The sequence below is a fragment of the Octodon degus genome, unplaced genomic scaffold, assembly GCF_000260255.1.
Source record: "Octodon degus isolate 3935 unplaced genomic scaffold, OctDeg1.0 scaffold00017, whole genome shotgun sequence".
NCBI classification, from domain to species: Eukaryota; Metazoa; Chordata; class Mammalia; order Rodentia; family Octodontidae; genus Octodon; species Octodon degus.
This window is the reverse complement of record NW_004524593.1, coordinates 9,042,876-9,064,384: the sequence shown is the minus strand read 5'-3', so window position 1 is coordinate 9,064,384 and position 21,509 is coordinate 9,042,876. Positions and strand designations below refer to the sequence as shown.

The 21,509-nt window shown below is 37.9% G+C and overlaps 1 protein-coding gene and 1 non-coding gene across 2 annotated transcripts in view; one reads left to right on the top strand and one right to left on the bottom strand.

The window, feature by feature from the left end:
- Cnst (consortin, connexin sorting protein) overlaps positions 1 to 17,679 on the top strand; it is a 116,293-nt gene extending 98,614 nt beyond the window's left edge. The window contains exons 9-11 of the mRNA XM_023710184.1: positions 3,592 to 4,493; positions 13,297 to 13,432; positions 16,194 to 17,679. Of these exons, the coding sequence (XP_023565952.1) occupies positions 3,592 to 4,493; positions 13,297 to 13,432; positions 16,194 to 16,399 (1,244 nt within the window). The 3' untranslated portion in view covers positions 16,400 to 17,679. The remainder of the gene's footprint in view (positions 1 to 3,591; positions 4,494 to 13,296; positions 13,433 to 16,193) is intronic.
- Positions 2,376 to 2,484, bottom strand: LOC111815525. Its single transcript, XR_002820208.1, has one exon. It is a non-coding gene; the product is annotated as a U6 spliceosomal RNA (small nuclear RNA).
- Positions 17,680 to 21,509: the final 3,830 nt, after the last annotated feature.

Genomic DNA, 21,509 nt, shown 5'->3' with positions numbered 1-21,509 from the left:
GTGTGTGTGGCCAGCTCAGCCCACCAGGGGGCGGGGCTGGCTGGCATGTGGTGCTGGGGGATCGAACCGCGGTTCCTGATGCTTTGCCAAGCTTGTTCTAAGTAGGTGCTTTAGACCACTGAGCCATCTCTCCAGCCCCTGGAATTATAAAATTTAAAATCTTATAAAAGCATAAAATCATTTCTGTGTTTTCAGTAAAACACTATACAAAAATGCCCTGAAATGATTTTGGTATACTTAGACATCCTTTCCTGTTTAAAAAAACAGTTGTCCAGTGGATCTTTATAGAAATTTATTTTGTAAATCTAGATCATTAAAAGTTCTCTCCTGATAATTTATGTTATAACTTATCCTTCCACCCCTTTTTTTATTAATGTCTGATACACTTTAATTTGTGTATATATATTTCTAAAGCACTCAATAATGTATTTGATACCACTTTGTGTTTTATGTCAAAAGAATTTTAGAAACTTTTCTAAATACATTTGTTTATTGTAAAAACTAAAAGATAAAGATGAACATGTTTTAGAGTGATTTTCTTTCCTGATGCTTGCTTCTATTACCGGTTTATATTGCTCAGCTTTACGTTCCTGGGCCCAAGAGCCCTAATATTAAAGAGGAACTATCAGGTGGTTTAGGTGAGTGGCCCAGAAGAAGGTACAAGGTGATAATGCTATTATCAATTGCTTCTGTCTTCTCTAAAAGAACTTTTTCTTTTCCCAAAGTTTTATCTCCTTTTTCTCTTATAAGACAAGTTAGGGATACTGACAGGATGTGAGGATGTGGTGGAGCAAGACTGCTCACTTCTTGGCAGCTGGGCAGCAGGGCAGGGGGCAGCACCAGCATCATAACCCCACCCCCCAAGGAACCTGTCTCCCAGCATCATCCAGAGCCAGAACCATCAGTGGAGGAGTATACTGGCCTGTGTCCCAGTCACCTCTCCAGGAGGCAGGTTGACAGTGAAGGTCAACTGGCACCTTTGTGGTTGTGGAAACTTGTGGAAGAGAGACATGGCTTCTTTTTCTTTTGACTATGGCCATCCTTATCCTATCTCTTGAGGTCTAAACAGAGGGACAGGCCAGCAAGCTGGGTGTGAAAGCAAACAACCTACGGGGAGCAAAATGTCTGTGCTTTTTGTTGTAGTCTCCTAAACTTTGAGTGATTCTTTTGTGTGGGGAGAAAGAAGGGATGCAGGATTCTCCCAGAAGGCAGCCTCTTCTTCCTTCTCTTGATCCTCATTTGATGCTTGTGTCAGTGAGGCAGAGGTGCTGTGCACTCTACTAACAGCTGCCCCTCTGCATTCCAGAGTTCAAGGCATGAGCCCCAGGCCCTAATTCTCTGAAATCTGAAGATTGTTTTTGAGAAATGTCTTTTTTTTGGTGTGATATGGGCCTCAATTGTCAGTTAACAATTATATTTAAAATGGAATAAAATTATTATTGTCTTTCTTTACCATTGGGCTATTATTTTTCTAAATTAAATACTATGCCATTTAAACAGTTAAAACTAACTAAAGATGCTGAACACAGCAATAAACTGAGGATGAGTAGGCTGTGTACTCTGTTATCTACCAGTCAGTGTGATTTCCATTCATTGTTTATATGTTGTTGTTTTTGTTTGTTTTGAGTCCAGTATGGTGGTGCATGCCTGTAATCCCAGCACTAGGGAGGCAGAAATCAGGAGGATCATTGTGAGTCCAAGCTGCATAGTGAAACCCTGCACCAGGTTTTTTGTTTGTTTGTTTGTTTGTTTGTTTGTTTGTTTTTGAGATAGGGTCTTACTGTATAGTTCAGGCTGGCCTTGACCTCACCATAATAGGCCAGGCTGGCCTTAACCTCACCATAATAGCCCAGGCTGGCCTTAACCTCACAGTGATCTTCCTGCTTCTGTGTCTATAGACTGCTGGGGTTAGGAGTATGTGCCATCATGACTGCTTATGTAAAGATTTTTAACTGTAGTTTTACTTGAAAAATAATTTTTAAGTTAATTTTATTTCAATTAACTTGAAACCAATATCAAAATTAAAACGTGTTTCTGCAGCTTGCCAAAATTTCTTATTTTTATTGCTATTCTCTGCTGCCTTGCTTTAAGAAGTTCCCAGAACTTTGAAAAGACATTTATCTATTAAGGGTATTACATTCAAATTTGGTTTTGAGGGGTTTTTTTTTATCTTGTTTTGTTTGAGACAGAGTCTTCCAGTGTAGTCCAGACTTGCTTTGAACTCACCAGGGAGACCAAGCTGGCTTTGAGTTCATGACAGCCTCCCTGCTTCAGCCTCTCAACTGCCAGGATTACAGTTTTTCCAGTTCTTAAATTTTTATTAGTGTATGTTTGTAGTACATGTGATTACATTCTTTGTGGGGAGTTGGTATGTGTAAAATGTGGACTGCTTCATAGATTTGTATGTTATCCTTGTGCAGGAGGAGCCTTGCTAATCTTCCCTGCATCGTTCCAGTTTAGTATATGTGCTGCCAAGGTGAACACATATCCTCCAAGTTTGAACAGAACAGACTATTGTCTCTTTACTGTTAGTAGACCAAACCAGTATTTGTGTGTGTGTGTGTGTGTGTGTGTGTGTGTGTGTGTGTGTGTCTGTGTGTCTGTGTCTGTGTGTGTCTGTGTGTGTATTAGAGATTAAACAACTCTGGGCCCCACACATGCTAGGCAAACACTCAGCTTCATTCTTAGCCTTTCAAACCAATATGGTCTTACATTTTGAATATAAATATATTACTCAGGTTCTTACAGAAATACTTACTTGCCATACTATGTGTTTTTTAAAAACTTTTTTCAATACTGGATATTGAGGGCCAGCAAGATAGCTCAGCAGATTAAGCTCTACTTAGGCAAGCGCAGGGACTGGGTTTGATCCCTGATACCACATGCTGCACCGTGCTGAGCCGGTGACTGAGTCTAGGCGTGGTGGCGCATGCCTGTAGTCCTAGCACCGGGGAGGCTGAAAACAGGAGGATCATTATGAATCTGAGCTGCGTAGTGAGACCCTGTACCAAATACATTTAAAAATAAATAAATGAAAAATAAAAAGAATGCTGGCGATTGAATCTAGGACTTTTACACTGAGCTTCTTTTTATTTCTGGCCTTTTTTATTTTGAGAAAGGGTCTCACTAAGTTACCCAGACTGGCCTCAAACTAGCAATCTCCTGCCTCTTCTGAATGGCTTGGATTATAGACATGTACCACTGGCCCAGCCCATACCATGTCTTAAATATAATGAAAATAATTTTTCCAACTTAATGTAAATCAGAAGGCCAATAGATATGTTAATTTAAATGTAAAAGGCCAGAATGTTGGAAATACCTTTCAAACCTTTGAAAACTCATGTTCAAATACAATAATTTATTCATATTAAGCTTTTCAGTAATCTGCTAATTTTTATATGTAAAGAATTATTTACTAAATGTTTTAGGTATTCAGTAAATACCTAAATACAGCATCATACAACAAACAGAATTTCTGCTTACAGGGCTAGAATATTGTTGTGTTACATGTGTTACACTATCGTATATTTTTTCTTTCTCTACAAAGCATTGTTTAGAATTTTAAAACAGCTTATTTTTCTTCACCTGTAGAGAGTGGAACTTGTCTTGGCATGGAACCAAGTGTAAAAAGCCCTCATAAAGAAGAGCCCCAGAAGAGCAGTGCCGGCCACAGTCAGATGGACAGCCCAGCAGATTCCCTGAGCCTTCCAGTAACTGCAGGAAAGGACCACACGGAGGAGCCACTCTGCAGCACTGAAGCCTCGCTGGAGCTCCACGCCCAATCCTCAGAGACAGCTGGGAGCAGCTCAGAGCCAGACTCTGCTGAGAATGCTTGTGAGACTATCAATTGCTTGCAGGAGGCTCCCACAGAGAACTGCCCAGATGTGGCCACGCTAGAGGCCATTGCTGACGACCCTAAGGTGTTACCCTCTAGTGAGTCAGTGATAGAGCCATTGATCTTACCAGGCTGTGATCATATACCTCCTGTGTTGATTTCTGAGGGTAAATTTTCACAGACTCAAAGAAAAGAACTTCATTTGCCACTTCAGGATGCTTCTAAGGCGGTGCCTGTGGACCAACCTGAGAACAATGAATTAAATACGCTGCTGCAACCTGATCTCACAGACAGTGATGGAAAATCACCACAGAGTCAGACTGACTCAGAGATTGGCTCTCAAAATGTGTTTTGTGAAAATAATAAAATATCTGCCTTGAGCACACTGCCTCCAGAAGTGTATATGGCCCCAGAGGATAAAGGAGATAAGGAAGATCGAGTTGGTAAAGAAACAGAAGACTACTTGAATAGCCTTTTGGAAGGATGCTTAAAAGATACTGAAGATTCTCTTTCCTATGAAGATAACCAAGATGATGATTCTGATCTCCTTCAAGATCTTTCTCCTGAAGAAGCATCCTATAGTCTGCAGGAGAGTCTGCCTTCTGATGATAGCTGTCTTTCTCTTGATGATCTTGCGAAAAGGATAGAAGTTGCAGAGGTAAATTACAGATGAAATAGAATTTAAAGTAGAATGAAATTTTAATAATTAATATATTTACAAAATATTGCCTTTTCTTAAATTTTCCCTGGGTTTAAACATGAGGTAAAAATTCTAGTTAGAAACTTTTAATCATTACTAGTTTTATTTGTGTATGAATAAAATGACTTTTAATCATGTTTATACTTCAAGAAGATATATTGCATGCCTCTAGATATAGTATACATTATTATAAAACCATGTTTTATAATCTTATGACTTTGATATTCCCAGGAAATATGGTAAAGACAAGATTAATCCTATTCTAGTAAGAATTTTTTCCTCATACATAAACAAGTTAAGATACAGTATATACTTACTATATCTTTCTCTTCTTAGTATATATTAAAAAGTCTAGTGGTAGAGAAACTTTTAAAATATAATTAGATGGAGAGGTGTTAGATAGATTTTTAAGCTACTAAGTTGTAAAAAAGGAAATTTAAAAAAACATCAAGGAAAGAGTATTATTGTCCATGGTCTGATGGTAGAATAAAAAAATGATAAAGGCCGTACGCAAATTGTCCCTCCTTATCAGGGTGTCCTGGTATGGAGGAAAGAGCAGAATCAGACTGCTGTATTCGATCCCACCTGCTGTCTCCTGGAGTTACTTTTACTTCTTTGCCCATTTCCTTGTCTGACAGGATACTAGCTGCCTTTCTTTTTCTTTGTCCTTATTTTTTTGACCCATTTATGACCATTGAATTGTCTCAGCATTATCATAATTTAAAAAATTAGTAACTTTAAGAGAAAATTCAAAAATAGATAAAATATGGGAGAAATGAACTCTGAAAAGCTAAGATCATTTCAACTCATATTACAAATTTCCTTTGGTGCCATTTTTAGTGAGGTCTCAATACACTATGAGTTTTCTTCAGTTTTGTTGTTTGTTTTTTAACCACAATTAGGTAAGTTAGTGAAGCACTTTGGCCTAGTATTTGTTCTATTTTTTTTTTTTTAACAAGACCATTTGACTTTCATTTATAACTGCTTCTTTACAAACTATGATTTTGCTTCTTAGTAAAATTTTTTATGTTGCTTAATGAATATTGAGTTTCTGTTTAGGAAGATTACAGAGTTTAGAAATAGACAGTGGTAATAGTTGTGCAATATTTTGAATACAGCAGAAATGCTGATCCCCTCACCTCCCAATGCTGGGGAATGAACCTAGGTCTTCACACACATACTCAGCACACATTCTATCACAAGCTATATCTCCAATTATAAAATGGTCAGATGTAGTATATGTCACAATTTTTAAAAGGTATTTTTGTTGTTGTTTGGTACTGGAGATTGAACTCAGGACCTTGCGCTTGCCAGGAAAGCGCTTATTCTACTGAGCCAGCTCCCTGGGCCCCTAAAATCAGTTTTAAAAATTTAAATAGCACTAACAGAAAAGTACTAGAGCCAATATTTGTCTTCTTGCTTATTTTTAACAAGCTCTTTGGTTCAGGAAGTTGTCAGACTATTAATGTAGTCTACCACTAAGTGAAATATTCTACATGGTCTGTTTTCCTACTAATTACAGCTATTAAATTATGTTATTTAAAGGGTAAAGTTGTCTTTTCTGTGAAATTAATACATAATGATTTATCTTCTGAAAAGTCTTTTGATCTTTAAATTAGTATGCATTAGGCACCCTCAAAACTATACATGATTAACAAACTAATTTCTTTCTTGTTGTAATGCTATATAGACTTTTTAAAATTTATTTTTATTTTTTAATTTGGTACAGGGTGTCAGTACGCCGCTCAGACTCATAGTGGATCCTCATGTCTCAGCTTCCCCAGCTCTGGGATTATAGGTGTGTGCTATTACACATGGTTTTGGGCCAATATGACCTTCCCGGCACGGCATGTGGTACTGGGATGGAACCCAGGTGCTTGCACTTGCCAGGCACAGTGCTTAGACTGCCGAGTATCTCCCCAGCCACTATATAAATTACTAAACATTTACTTTCTGCATACTTCTTTCTCCATTCTGAGATTTAATAAAATCTGCCTAACATTGTCAACAAATGAATTTTTTGTTTTTATGCTCTGGGGACTGAACCCCAGGCAGCAGGCATACTAAGCAAACACTACCATTGAGCTACAGCCAGCCCAGCCAAATGGTTTTTAAAGTTTCACAATTAAAATCTATAATGCTTATTACTTTCCAAATGTAGTGCCTTCAGAATGAGGCTTGGGGGAGTAAAATATCCAGGTAATAATGAGATTGCTTACAAGTGCAAACATATATTTTTTTTTAATTATTTTTCTAGATTTTAGTGCTGAGACTCGGACTCAGGGCCAGGCAAGTTCTGTACCACTGTACGACATTTCCAACCCCTAATTTTAGATTTTTAAAATTAGATTCTAATAACATTTTTTTAAAAATATAAATACAAATATACAACTTTTTAATTCAAACTTTTTTTGTTTTGTGGTTTTGATAATTTTTATCAAGAATCTTCGTTGTGTAGTGCTAAGAATGCACTAAGGAACCACAAAAAGTTCTTGGTCTTGGGGGCTCTCTCCTGCCACATTTGACTAATTATAATAGAATTTATTCTTAACTCCTTTTCTGAGTATAATTTCTTAATAACTGGATGATAAGCCAATCAGTAGTTTTGATGCCTTTGCGAACCAGGAAGGCACCTAAGCCCATGTGCCTCCAGCCCTCCAGACATCGTTGTGGGTCGCTGTTAGCCTCCTGTGTTGTCTTTCTGCCCTGATAGGTACCCTTACTGCTTATAACTTTCCTTCCTCCAACTCATACAATGGTCTGTATTCCTAGTAGCAGTTAGCTATGAAACTATGTGTATGTAAAGCTTAAAGTTATCTTCCCATTCTGAGAAGTATTGGTGATAGAACACACTGGGGTGTTTTTTGTTTACCAGAATTCTGCGTTTTTTGGTCTCTGCTTTCATTTTCTTGCTACTTCTTCATGCTTAGCTGTGGCTCCGGGGAACTTGGTTTTGATAACCTTGCCAGCCCAGTGGAAGTACTCATTCTGTTGCGTTAGTTTAAACACTTAGAGTCATCACATAAAATGAAATAGTTTTCCACAGAAACTTCAGAAGGAACTAAATGTCCTTTATATTCATAAGTGTGGAGACATGTACAAGTGAGACTTGTCTAGGGTCAGTAAGCTTTTTCAGATCCAAGAAACATTTTACTAAGTTATAGTTTAGGATGAAGCATTACTCTTCTTTATTTATGTAAAAAAGATGTGACATATTATCATCAAAAGTATAGTTTTTACTGTCTTACAAAATAGCAAATTAGGGCCAGCCAAATAGCTCAGTGGATTAAGTGCCTGCAAGCAGGCGCAGGGGCCAGGGGTTTAATCCCTCGGCCTGCTGTGCTACCCCTGCCCCCAGGACATGCTGAGATGGCGATTGAGACTGGGCATGGTGGCATGCACCTGTAATTCCAGCTCTTGGGAGGCTGTAAACAGGTGGATCACTGAGTCTGATCTAGTCGTGAGACCCTGAACACCCTGTAGACCCTTCCCTAAAATACAAAAAAAAAGTTGCAAATCATTTATCTTCATCAGTTTTTCAAGGAAAAATGTTATTTGTGCAGTGTGGGCAAGTTAAAAAGAGTCACTCGTTGCCTTATTCAGTAACTTTTATGAGTGGCTTCTCTGTACATGTCATTGTTACCAGTCCCTCAGAGAGGAGATGAGATCGTTACTCTGCCCTGAGGAATAGGTTTGTTGGCTCTCATTGTGAAAGGAGAATTTCAGGTCGTATCATTGTGAGGCACAGGCAGACTTATTAGGCAGAGCTAGAACGTAAGGGAACCTGGGGAAGGTCTATAGCTTGAGCGGCTGGTGGAGTGGGACCTTAGGTCTCCGTTGCAGCTGTGGCATTACAGATGCAGTGAGTGAAAACACAGGTGGCTTTTTAAAGTTTTGTGTAGACTGTTACGTGTGTGGGGCAAGAGAGCTTGTGTGTGTGTGTGTGTGTGTGTGTGTGTGTGTTTTAAATAAGCAATGTGAAAATTAAATACTAGATAAATTTTATTAAAAATAACCTTTTTTTTTTTTAAAGTGGTAAGATCTGTGTGTTCCACAGGCTGATTTCGAACTCTTGGGTTCAAATGATCATTGTGCCCCAGCTACTCAGAGACTGAGGCAGCAGGAATACTTGAGCCTAGGAGCAGCAACCAGCCTGGGCAGTATGGCAGGATCTTATCTCTAAAACCAACAATAACTACAAAACCAACCAGCCAGCCTCCCCCCACTAAAAACAATTATAGTCAGACATTCCAGTGTGACCAGAGTTTAACATAATGTGCCATATGAAAATTATTCATTTTTCTTCATTAACGTGTATGTGTATAATCTATTTGTAGAGATATATATTTAACAAGCCAAGTACTTAAGACTCAAGATGATTTTGTTATTTCTTTTTTCTTTTTCTTTTTCTTTTTGGCAGAACCAGGTATTGAACTCAGGCCCTTGCGCTTGTCAGGCAAGCGCTTATTCTACTGAGCTATCTTCCCCAGCCCCAATTTTGTTATTTCTAAAAGCTGATGAAGAAGCAACATTGTTAATGCTTGGAACTTTGTAATCCCCTACTCTCTATCTAGATTATCAGTGCTTACTTAGATGTCTTTAGATCTACTTACATCACATGAAATAGATGTATAACCTTGCACTGTCCAATGGGGAGAAAAGCGACAGGCCAAACTTGTAGTTGGGTTTGTCTTTGAAAAAGCTACCTAATTGAAGTGACTTCTATGTAGTCTTCATCCTTAGCACCTGTTATTTGAGGTCTTGACTGGATCTCTACGATCAGAGAAGTCACTTTAAGATTAGCTGCTATGTGTTCCCTCTCCAAGTGAACATGAAGCTTGTACTACATAGGCGGTAGGGTTTTATGAAAGCCTGTTATGTAGGCGTCTCCAGGGCTTGGACAAGTGAAAGTCTCAGAGCAGCAGTCCCAGTGGTTCTCCCCACAGTGACTGTCTCAAGGAGGGCAGGGGTGCTCCAGCTTCCTTACGTAGACATGAGGATTTATGGTTGGTCCAGGTAGGTGTCTAATGGGCCCCAAGGGAAAACCCGGGGCTGCCTATTTTTATTTGTGCCAGATGATGTCATCTTGGCCTTTTGTTTTTGTCATACCCTTTAAAATTGCTAGTTAATACATCTCTTAATTGTCATGTTTCTTTCACCTATCTGTCTTTTTCGTTTTAATTACTTTTTAAAATATTCATTTTTACTGCCTCGTCCTGAGCTTTTCCAAGGGCTGCTTTAGCAAGTTTCCCTGTCCTTTGCTTCATCTCCTCCCTATCAAATGACCTTAAATTATCACAGTATAAAACTGGGGTCTCAGTCTGATACACAAAAGAGCCAGCTCTGTAAGTAGTGGAAATAAGTGAAATGACTTAGATGTAACGTTATAGAGAGGTTTCTATTCCTTACCTAAATGTATTAATTTTTTAAAAATGTTCTAGGCCAAATACAACAAAGGTATCCATCTAACACCCAGCCTATTGATACATTCCTGCTCTAAAATACTTCTTACATTGTCAGTCCCTGTAACCTCAGGGTAATTGCTGTACAGCACTACTTAACTGCATATTTGGGTCTTGTAATAATCTCACCCACTCACTCTCATGTCCTACTGTCTTTTTTTCTCAGGCTATACCTGTACTGCAGTCAAGCTGGACCCCTGCTGCCTCCTAGATACACCTTGCCTGTTCTCACTCTTGCTCTTTGTCTTCTGTGCTATGTTAGCTCTGCTCTAGAGTGGTTGGTTAATCTTCTTCCCACATCTCTTTCTTCCCAATTCTTAACATATAGGTCATTGGGTGGGGTGGCACATGCCTGTAATCCAAGCACTTGGGAGGCTGAGGCAGGAGGGTCATTGTGAGTTTGAGGCCAGCCTGGGCTACAAAGTGAGTTCAAAGCCAGCCTGAAGTGCATAGTGAATCCCTGTCTCAAAAAACAAAAGAACCCAGTGCACTGCCTAGCTCATGGTCAGTGTGCAAGGAGTGAGTGCCAGCTGCTGCCATGTTTCTTGGTTACTGAGGTCCCTTTCTGTCCCTCTGGAGCTGCTATTCAGAACATCAGTGAGGGAGGAGCTGGGGCCCTATCCCCCCAAAGCTTTGTCCAGCTGCAGTCTCCCTTTATAATTGTAGGACCCCCACATACTGTCTTCAGCAGCAAAGCACAAATGCCTTAAGGCTCGGGATCCTGTTGACTATCTTTATATCTGCACAAACCCATCATATACCTTTGCAGATAGCCATTCTACTCAGTAAAGCCACCCCTAGTTCACTTAGAAAAATAACCTTTAAAATCAGATTTGGTTTTGATTATTTTCAAGGCACAGCTACATTTTCCAAATAATATGCTAAGTTCTGTCTTTGTGTAAGTTCTTTCTTTACGTATCACTTACTTTGTCATTTTATGTATTTATGTATTTATTTATTTACTTACTTATTTGGTACAGGGTCTCACTACGCACTCAGACTTGTGACCCTATTGTCTCAGCCTCCCGAGCTGTGGGATTGCAGGTGTGCACCACCACTCCCAGTTTTGGTGGTCAGCTTGGCATGTAGTACAAGGGATCAAGACCAGCTCCTTCCACTTGCCAGGCAGGTGCTTAGACTGCCGTGTATCTCCCTGGCCCATTTGTCATATTTTAAATCAGATTTGATTGGTATTTAGATATACATAATGATCACATGTATCATAGAGAATTTGTACTTGTACCTTAGCAAGACCCTGTATCAACAGAAAAAAAAAAAAAAAAAAGGCTAGTGATTTATCTCAGTGGTAGAGCACCCCTGAATTTGATCCGTAATATTATAAAATAAACACCCCCTCCCCAGCACTTTAGCTTACTTGGGCTGGGGGATGGGGCTCAGTGGCACAGCACTTTCCTAGCATGTTCAAGGGTCTAGGCACTGAGAAAAAGCCAAAAAACAAAAGCTTTCCATAGTGACTGGTACAGTGGCATGTGCCTACAGCCCCAACTACTCTGTGGAGGCTGAGGTAAAAGAATTGTTCAATGCTCTGCCAGCTCCGCTCCCAGGGGCACGCTGAGACAGCAATTGAGACTGGGCATGGTGGTGCATGCCTGTAATCCCAGCAGTTGGGAGGCTGAAAACAGAAGAATCACTATGAGTCCAATCTGTGTAGTGAGACCCTATAGACCCTGTACTAAAATACATTTTTTTAAAAAAACATTGCTTGAGACTTGGAGTTTGGGACCAACATGGATATAGTCAAATTCTATTTTAAAGAAACAAACAAACTCTTATCATAGGTGAGTTCACTGTTGGTAAATGTATCACATTAATTTATGGAGAAAATAGTCTATAGTCCCGTTCTTCTTTTAGCATTTAATAAAAACAAAATATCAATATAAAATCATGCAAGGAGTTATATGAAGGAATTTTTGGTATTGGTTTCTAAAGAGAGCTTTGAAAGACTATTCCTTTGGATATTTGTATTTGTCATTTTACTGTTACTAAAGTACTTCAGTTTTCTCAGCACAAGGATACCTGAATTATGTATTTTCTATAAAAAGAATAAATTGCTGGCCTATTGATTCTTTTTGTTTTTCAGATAATGGTTTCTCTAGATTCATGTTCAGAGAAGCCAAGTAGCAGACTATCTGGAATCATTTGCCCCTAAAAGCACTGAGTTATAAAAAGAAATAATATAATCTGATATTTATACATAATACATCATCAGAGTTTGCTGACTGCAACTGAAAAATCATGTTAAGTATTTTATGCCATTGATCTGATAAATAACATGACAGGAGTCCTCACCTTAGAGTGATCAGATCTAGGCAAGTCTCTGTCACCTTGAATTTTGGGTCCACGATGCCCCTCAATGTTATCACCTCTAGCTTGAAGTCAGCAGGCCACTCACAAGTCAGCTTCTATGAATGAGCCAGTGGGGTAGGGCCCCTTGATAAGGCCTCCTGCTTCACAGCCTGGCCCTGTTGACTAATCCTTTTCTCTTCCTTTCCCTACCTTGGAGTCATTTAGCTCCAAAATGGAAAAGGATTTTGCTTTTGCTTTTGAATGAGAATGGGGGTATTGGCAGGGCCCAAATGAAACCTAGAAGGCAATGTAGAGAGGGCTGACAGTGGGGGGCTGAAGAGGTGTTAGATAGTAGCTGTCTGCCAAGAAGGGCCAAATTGTGAATATATTAGGCATTATGGTTCGTTGTAAGTACTTGTTTCCACCATTCTAGCCCAAAGGCCAAAAGCAGGCCTGCGTAAGTAGATGAAGGACTTAACTTGTGTCCAATTAAATTTTATTTCTAACAATAAACCCAGTGCTAATAATTAAGCAAGAGAAGCTGTATGTGATATTTTACAGATAACTTAAGGGCAAGTCCAGCCACAAAACATTTTTCTGGTGCCCTGTTCGTACTGCCCTTCCCCAGGTCAGTTCAAGGGTCAGAAAAAGACGTTGTGGGTTTAAATTTCTGTGTTTGCAGTCACCTGCGTGGAAGTGAAAGCTTTATTCTTTTAGATTTTGGGGTTGGGGTTATAGCTCAGTGGCACAGCACTGCTTGGCAAGTGAGTTCCTGAGTTCAACTCCTGGTACCCACCCCCCCACACACACACAAAAGGAAAGAAAAATTGAATTTTTCTTTCAATAGGATTGTGATGATTGTGACTTTTTAAAATAGGAATGGATGCACTTACAAGATTCACTTTCTCTGTTGAGTTAGCCTTTTTTGCTAATAAAATAGCATTGGAATGTCCCATGTTAATATAACCACTCGTTCTTACAATTTGTGACAGGTTGTTCCTGCTGAAGGCCTGGTGTCAATATTAAAGAAGAGGAATGATTCTGTAGGAGATCATCCTGCCCAAATGCAGCAGAAACCATCTAAGCGAAGAGTGAGATTCCAAGAAATAGATGATAACTTGGATCAAGGTAAATTACTCAGCCCTATACTTAACAGTTGGCTACACAAATGAATTACTCAGTACTCAAGGAGGCTGAGGCTAGGATATTATTTATTAACACGATTTGTAAAAGAACATATAGTTGCTTTATCATCTCAGAAAGAAACATAAAATCAGACCATCTTCAATTATTCTAAAGCATTGTTGCTCAAATAAGTGAACAAGTTGCAAAATTCAGCTCATGCTCTACCTATCACATAGGTAGTCCTCAATGTGGAAAGCTCGTGTGTTTCTTACTATAGTATTTCTCTTCTTTAATTTTTTGTTTGTTTGTTTGTTTGCTGTTTTTATCTTCTTTGTTAGTGGTCAGCTAATATTTTTCCTTTGTTGTGAAAATATTTATGAATTGCATGTATATTCTCTTCAGTTTTTTGTTGTTGTTGTTTTGCTCCATTTTGAAATGTAAATCACGGAGCCATATGAGTATATAATTGCATTTGTATAAAAGTCCTAAAATCATGCATGCTTGATCTGGAAGGATACACACCAACTTCAACAGTGTTTACGTCTGGAGTAGGAGAATTAGATTCTTAGATACTTTTGTGCTTGGATTTTTCCAAGGAGGTTTATTCCATGTATTATTGTAAAAGCTTATAAATAAAGTCTACTTGATATGGATTAGGTTTTTTTACTTATAATTTTATTTACTTTATTGGTACATTTTAGGTACACATAATGATCACAGTTATCATGGGGAATTTGTACCTGTACACAGTACACCTTGCTGTTTCTTTTTTTCCCATTCCCTCCTCTCCCCTCTTTCCCTATTAACAGAAGCTTTGATTAGGTTTTATAACGTTTTTTTCCCTATAAAAATAATATATGCTAATCAGAAAAGAATTCAGAATTTTTTTTTTTTTTTTTTTTTTTTTTTTTTCGGAACTGGGGATTGAACTCAGGCCTTTGTGCTTGCCAGGCAAGCACTTATTCTACTGAGCTATCTCCCCGGCCCCCAGAAAAGAATTCAGAGATAATAAAATGAAAGATATCAACCCACAGCTCTTCCATTCTCTTTCCCTAAGGACTAGGTGAAGTTTTTTTTTTTTATTCTTTTAAGATGTATTCTGTGTAGATGTGTATATCTGTGTATGTGGACTGAGGCATGACTTTTTTTTTTTTTTTAACACAGGTGAGTTCCTTATAATGGATAACTTCTTTTAAAATTTTGATCATGAATCATACACATCTTTCTGAGATAACATATTAAGTGTACCTTATTCTGTTAAATAATTGCATAGAGTTCCATTATATATGTTCCATAAACTATTCCACTGTGATTGGATTAACTGGGTTATTCTCAGCTTTTTGTTATAACAAATGCTGTTGCAGTGAACAAATTTATACAAACGATTTTGTGAGTTACGGAAATCTATAAATTAGTTTCTAGGAGGAGTTTTTTTTTTTTTGGAGGGGGCGCTCAGGATGCCTTCAAGGCAGGTCTGGTTTGGCATGAGGGTGAGGGGATCGAACCACTCAACACTTTGTTTTAGCAGGCACTTAAACACCTGAGCTAATGGGCAGGCCCCCAAACTAGTTTCTAAAAGTGGGAATGGTTGGGCTAAACATTGATACTACATGTCCTAGTGGGCCCGAGACACAGTTAACACTATTTCATGCCCTGAAGTGTAGTCTGGAGAATAAATTCATTTTAAACTTTGATAAATAGTACCAGGTTACCTTACCAAAAGGTTTCCACACATTTTCCTTGTGTTGCAGATCATGAAACTCTTTCAGCCTTTCTGAAGTACTGTTTATTTTTCTTTATAATTGAATGATCATTGAAATTCCAGGGCCACAGAGATAGCTCAGCAGTCTAACCACCAGCCTAGGCAAATGCAGAGACCCAAGTTGGATCCCTGGTACTGCATGCCATGCCGGCCCTGCCCTGGGCATACCGAGTGTGTGGCACATGCCTGTAATCCCAGTACCGGGAAGGCTGAAACAGGAAGATCACTAGAGTCCCAGCTGCATAGTGAGACCCTCTTCCAAATACTTAAAAAATAAATTTCCACCAAAGAAATTTATTGTAGTCAACATAGAAAGACCAATGTAGATGGATATTTTTATAAAAAACCTACCTGGGCCAGCAAGATAGCTCAGCAATCTAAAGTGCCTGCTTAGGCAAGCTTAGAAAAGCGCAGGGACCGTAGTTTGATCCCTGGTACCACATGCCATGCCAGCCCTGCCTGAGCCATCCACAAAAAAAAAAAGAAAAACCCACTAACAGAGTTACTAAGCAAAATAAAATCAGTGTGCTAGCCACAACTTCACTATCGTGAGAAATGACAATAATGACTATCACTGGATGCATGTGAAGTCTAACACCAATGGCATTTTTATTCTTGAATATAAAGTGGACTTTATTTAAGGTAGTCCCGTGGTATGAACTCCTAAAATACTATAATAATGAGGCTATAATGGTATTCTAAAATAATACTATGGAGCATGTTAGAGGAAAGCTGCTATTTTTCTTCTTTCTCAAGAAAGTGATGTACATTGTACACATTAGCTAGTTTTAATTTCAGCATTCATAGATTTCACCGATGTGAATCTTTGTAGTTACTAATCTGTAGATTTTTATTGAATCATTGACTCCAGATGTTCCCTGGCTATATCCTGATCTTGAGGGCTACCATTATAAGCACACCATTGCCTTTACCTTAAATCAGCAGGTACTAGGATTTTCACTTTGTTGAAAACCTAACCTCACTCTGTTCTCATGTTTGCAGATGAAGTCGGAGGTAGCTCCTGTATTTTACTTATCTTGCTGTGCATAGCAACAGTTTTCCTTAGCATTGGCGGAACTGCATTATACTGCACTTTCGGGGACATGGAATCACCTGTTTGTACAGACTTTGCAGAAAACGTGGACTTCTATTACACAAAGTTCCTGCAGGGAATGGCAGAAGTGAAACACTGGATCTACCTCTCATAGCCACATTCAAGAGGACAGGCATGTTGGCAGCGTGAATGAAAGATATGAAACTTTCTCAACAGCTTTTATTTTAGGAGTTCTGGAATATTCCCCCCTCTCGTCTTGTCAAGGACCTGGGGACTTCAGTAGTAGCCACTTTCTAAATGGCAGCCAGAGGAACTTTTTCAAGTAATGCTCATAAAACAAATATCGATCTAAACATTGTGGACTGAGAGGGTGGTCTTGGAGGAGCGAGTGTATTCATCTCCCCCTCACTGCTTTGTACTGTAAGGAGTACACTGGGCAGGATATGCAGAGCAGTGTTGGAACCATACTATTTTTAGCTACTTTGTCAAGCTACAAGTGAAAGGACACTTCTGGTTTATGTCTCTTGGTCCTTAGGCATTGCTTACAGCCATCATGCAATAAGTTTGTAATCAAAATCAGTTACCTTATAATTTCAATGTTATTTTTAGTTAACCTTGAGAGCTATGTAATTTAGGCTTTTTGCATTATCTCCAGTTTGTGTTCTCCATTTCTGTGTGCTTCAAGCAATTATCCAAATATCCAACATAGAATAATACAAAGATTATCTTTATTCTTTTAAATTCACTATGATGTGCAGGCACAAATCTTTGAAGAAGGCTTAATTGTGGAATAGATGAACTGTGGAAATGTTGGCCCTGAAATGAACTCTGACAGAGGCATGGCATTGAACTCAGCAGGCCTGAAAGAAAGTGAAAGAGCCTTCCCTGAGTCTCAGATGATGGTTTCCTCATGGATTTAGCGCTTCCTGAAATGATGAGTGCTGGATTCAATTCAGTACTTACTGAGCACCTGTTATGCTCTGAGAATCTAAAAACCAGAATATGAATATAAATAAGATATAATTCCTGCATATATGTTTTAATTCTGGTCTTATGTAAAGTAAACCAGTATTTTGGCAAGTGAAAGTAAATTATATATAACTCAGTATTAGCAGATCGTGCATTCAGATGTTTCAGATGTGCATTCCTATCATGGACTTGATTTAGACCGTATCATGGGGTTGTTAAGCCAAAATTCAATCACACCTTAAATAGGCAAATGTCTGCATTTTGTTTAAATCTGTCAGGTGGCCTTTCCTTATTTAAGGTACAGTGGTCTAACATTTGGGAAGCCTTGCTTTGACTTTTTTATATTGTAGACAACATTAAAAAAACATGAATTATAGTTTTTTAGCAAGTGATTATTTCCTGTTTTTCTGTTAGGTTCATTTCAAAGAAAAAGGTAGACATTGGTTTCTAGTTGTTACTGGCTGGTACAGTATCTCCCTTTGTGTTTCTGATTATTTATTTAGATTGTATAAAATTTAAAGGGCTTTTTATATAAGTTGAAGGTGTGTTGCTGAGCATGTATTTGATTATCTCAGTGCTAGATATTTAATTATTATGTACTTAAGAGTTATGATTTTCTATAATTTCAGTTAAGTATGTTTTTAGGCTTTTTTAAAATTGATGTTTCATTTTCAATTATAATGCTGTTTGACATGTCTATCATGTTACTATAAACTGTAATATTTTCAATGGTTATAGATCAAAGATATTTATTTAGAAGTGTACAGCATAATGAAATTTAGAATCCTTATACTTAATGCTGATTTTATTAGAAGATTATTTTACTGTTCTATTATAAATTTTAAGAATTTGTACTCAGATTGTATGTAAAATATGTAACATGTCCACTGTCCTATCTTAAGTGGTTCTATAAAAAATTCTCACAAGTTCTACTATGAGGGGCCTCCTGGTTATAGACAAACTTTTTCTGCTTTATCCTTGTAATTTCTAGTTGCAAGAATATGGTGATCCTTTTTTCTGCCAATTTTATGTCAAGAAGTTACAATTTCCCTCCTGTCTACTACCAGTCGTGTATAATCTATAGTGTTATATTTACCTATATACGACCTAGCCAGTTTATTTGAAATCCAGGATTTCCTGGAAAGCTTCACATTAGGAAGAAAGAACTGAGTTAACACCTTCCTAATTAGGGGCCCAGCTGTGTCAGATACCGTGGGTGAACTCACACCTCCAGGGACAGTAATGCGAGCTCAGGAACACAGTGATATCTTGGCCTGAAACAGGCAGGAATTCTCACCTAGAAAAATTAGTGCAGCTTTTAAAAATGTATTAGTCATTTATTGCATGAATTGGAGTAATTCTACCTGGTGATGGAAGGATTGTTATCTCATCCATAAAAATAATTCATCCAGTCTTACCAAAATGTAATTTCTTCTCACTTGAAAGTACTGACAACTATTTGTAACTAATCTTCTTTAAGGACTGTATTTGAGAGTATCCAATCAAGCTTGTAATTTAAAATCTGTACCAACAAAGTGTCTCAGAGAGTTTATTTGAACTTTTAGATGTTGAGAAAAATTGCCTTAAAGCAGAAGTAATTTCAGGAGTTGGTCTTACCCACAGGTAGACAGCCACCCATTTAGAAACTCCAGAGGTCCCTGAGTAAAAGCTCCCCCATCTGCCTGGCATGGCAGCTGAAATTCACTCTAAAAATACATTCTTTTACATTGGAAAATCAAAATCTCCTAGGAAGTTTACTTTCTCAGGATATGAATTTGAGTAATAGATGTGCAGAGAATGTGAACATAGGCCTTATTTTTTAAAAGACAGATGTGAGTTTGATCTTGTGGGAATGATAGAATGATGTTGAGTGAGAGTAGCAGGTATGAAGTGGTAGGAGCTAAAAGAAAAGAGGGAAGGTGGAAAAAAAGCAAAGGAATCCTTTAGCCTTTCACTTGTTTTGCTGAACCTAGCCTATGACATAACACTCCCAAAACAAATAGAAGCTCAACTCTTTTTTTTTTTTTTTTTTTTTTTTGGTGGCCACCTCAGCCCACTCTGGGGGTGGGGCTGGCATGGCATGTGGTGCCACAGATCGACCCGTGGTCCCTACACTTTGCCTAAGCAGGCACTTTAGACCGCTGATCTATCTTGCTGACCCAGAAGCTGAACTTTTTATCCCATAACGTGAACTATGTAATTCTGTTCATTTCTTTGGACTCACTTTTTATTGTCATATTTGTATAATACTTTATTCAGTGTGTGTAGTATTTTAATATTTATTCATTTCATGCCTAGCAAAGTGAGAATATACCCCTCAGCGCCAAGTCAAATAACTCCCAAATGCACTATACTTTTTATCCTATCATTTTACCTTCATCTTCAAAAAGAATTAAGAGTGAGGCTGAGGCAAGAGAATCACTTGAGCCCAAAAATTTGAGAACACCCTGGGCAACATAGCAAAAAAGCATGTGAGCAACAGGAGTATATCTTTAAAAAAGAAAAAATAACAATGAATCTATCATTTATGATATAAACTCTAGTGTCATCTGCTGTCTTAATAACATCAAAGGTAAGCATTTATTGGTCTCATATACTTGTGAAAGCAACTACAAATTAAGATATTCCTTAGGCATTCTGGTACAATTTAATCTGCCTGGGTTTAGGCTACTGAAAGACAGTGTACAGCAGTGTATGGTCATCTCTTTTCTCTGGACAAAGAAAAGCTACAGCCTAGCTCAGGCTTGTGTCTGTTACCCTGAAATCTGTGCAGAACCTTTTGCAGCAGTGTTTGTCACTGTCTGTGCCATCATAGATACTGGAATGCGTATAGCGCCTACGGCACTGAGTCTGCAGAAACTAGACATGGTACCAGCTTAAAGAGTTAGCTGCAGGTAAAGGAAATGCATTTACAAAAAGGGGACAAAAAAGAAAAACTGAAGAACATATTGCCGAGTGGACCGTTGAGGTCATTCTTCCCGATCATGTGTCCTTGACTATTAAGGATAAAAGTAAAGTTCTATCAGGGTCACCTGCACAGTAACACAATAGGATTTTTTTTTTTTTTAACCAGGGATTGAACTCAGGACCTTGTGCTTGCCAGGAAGACATTTATGCCACTGAGCTATATCCACACCCCTTACACAAGGAAACTTAGCAGGAATCTTTTCCCACAGCCAATGCTCTGGTAATCAGTACTTTTTATTTCTAGTTAGCACTTGTAACATTAAGAGCTGGGAGGTTTTCCAGCAATGGAAACATCTTTGCAAGAGCATTCTTCAAAATTGAAACTCTGAATTGCCCTGAAGTGAAAAATTTCTCACACAGGAAATGCCAGTCCACGATGGCTATCCCAGCAAGTTCTATCAATTATTTAAGTAAAAAAAAAAAAAAAAAAGTAAGACATAATACCCATCCTACCTACAAAATACTCTTTTAAAAAGAGATAACTGTTAGTTCTCTTTATGAGACCTGCCTGAGTTATTCTGATAGCAAAATAGTAGGAAAGTGAGTTACACTGAAGAACTTAGACACAAATCCTTTGGGGGCTGGGGATGTAGTTCAATGTAAAATGCTTTCCTAGACACACAAGGTACTCAATTTGATGCCACACACACAGATTTTTAAAAACCTATACAACAGTTCTTTAGTACATCAATTGTAAAGTAATGTGAAAAAGATAATACTCTCATGAGTAAATGAGATTTATACCAGGAATATAGTGTGTTTAATAATCAAAATTCATTCAATATAATTATGAAAAACAAATAAAAAATTGTTATACTCACATCAGTAAACACACAGTAATTTAATGTTCTTTCATATTAAAAACTCAGCAACCTGGAATTAGAAGTACACTTTCTCAATTTGATAGAGGCACTTTTGAGAAAATTACAGCTTCAGTTTGTCTTCCTAAGATCGAGGGGGAAAAAACAAGGAGTATTTCTATTAAAAATACTGAAAGTCTTACAATAGAAAAAGAAATGGGTTCCAATGAGAAAGAAAAAAAAATGTCTGAATGACAAAATTGTTTAGAAAGAGAATCCCAAAGCACTTACAAAATGCAATGAAAATAAGTGATTTTAATAAGGTTACAGGATACAAGATCAATATACAAAAATTCAGTAGTTTTTCTGTAAACTATTAGTGGACCATTGAAAAGTGAAATAAATTTATGAGAAATTTTTCATTTAAAGTAGAAGTTTCTTACAACAAAAAGCAATAAAAGGGAAAAATCAATAAATTAGAATATTTAAACATGCTTTCCACAGGACATGGCTAGAGAAATGGAAAAA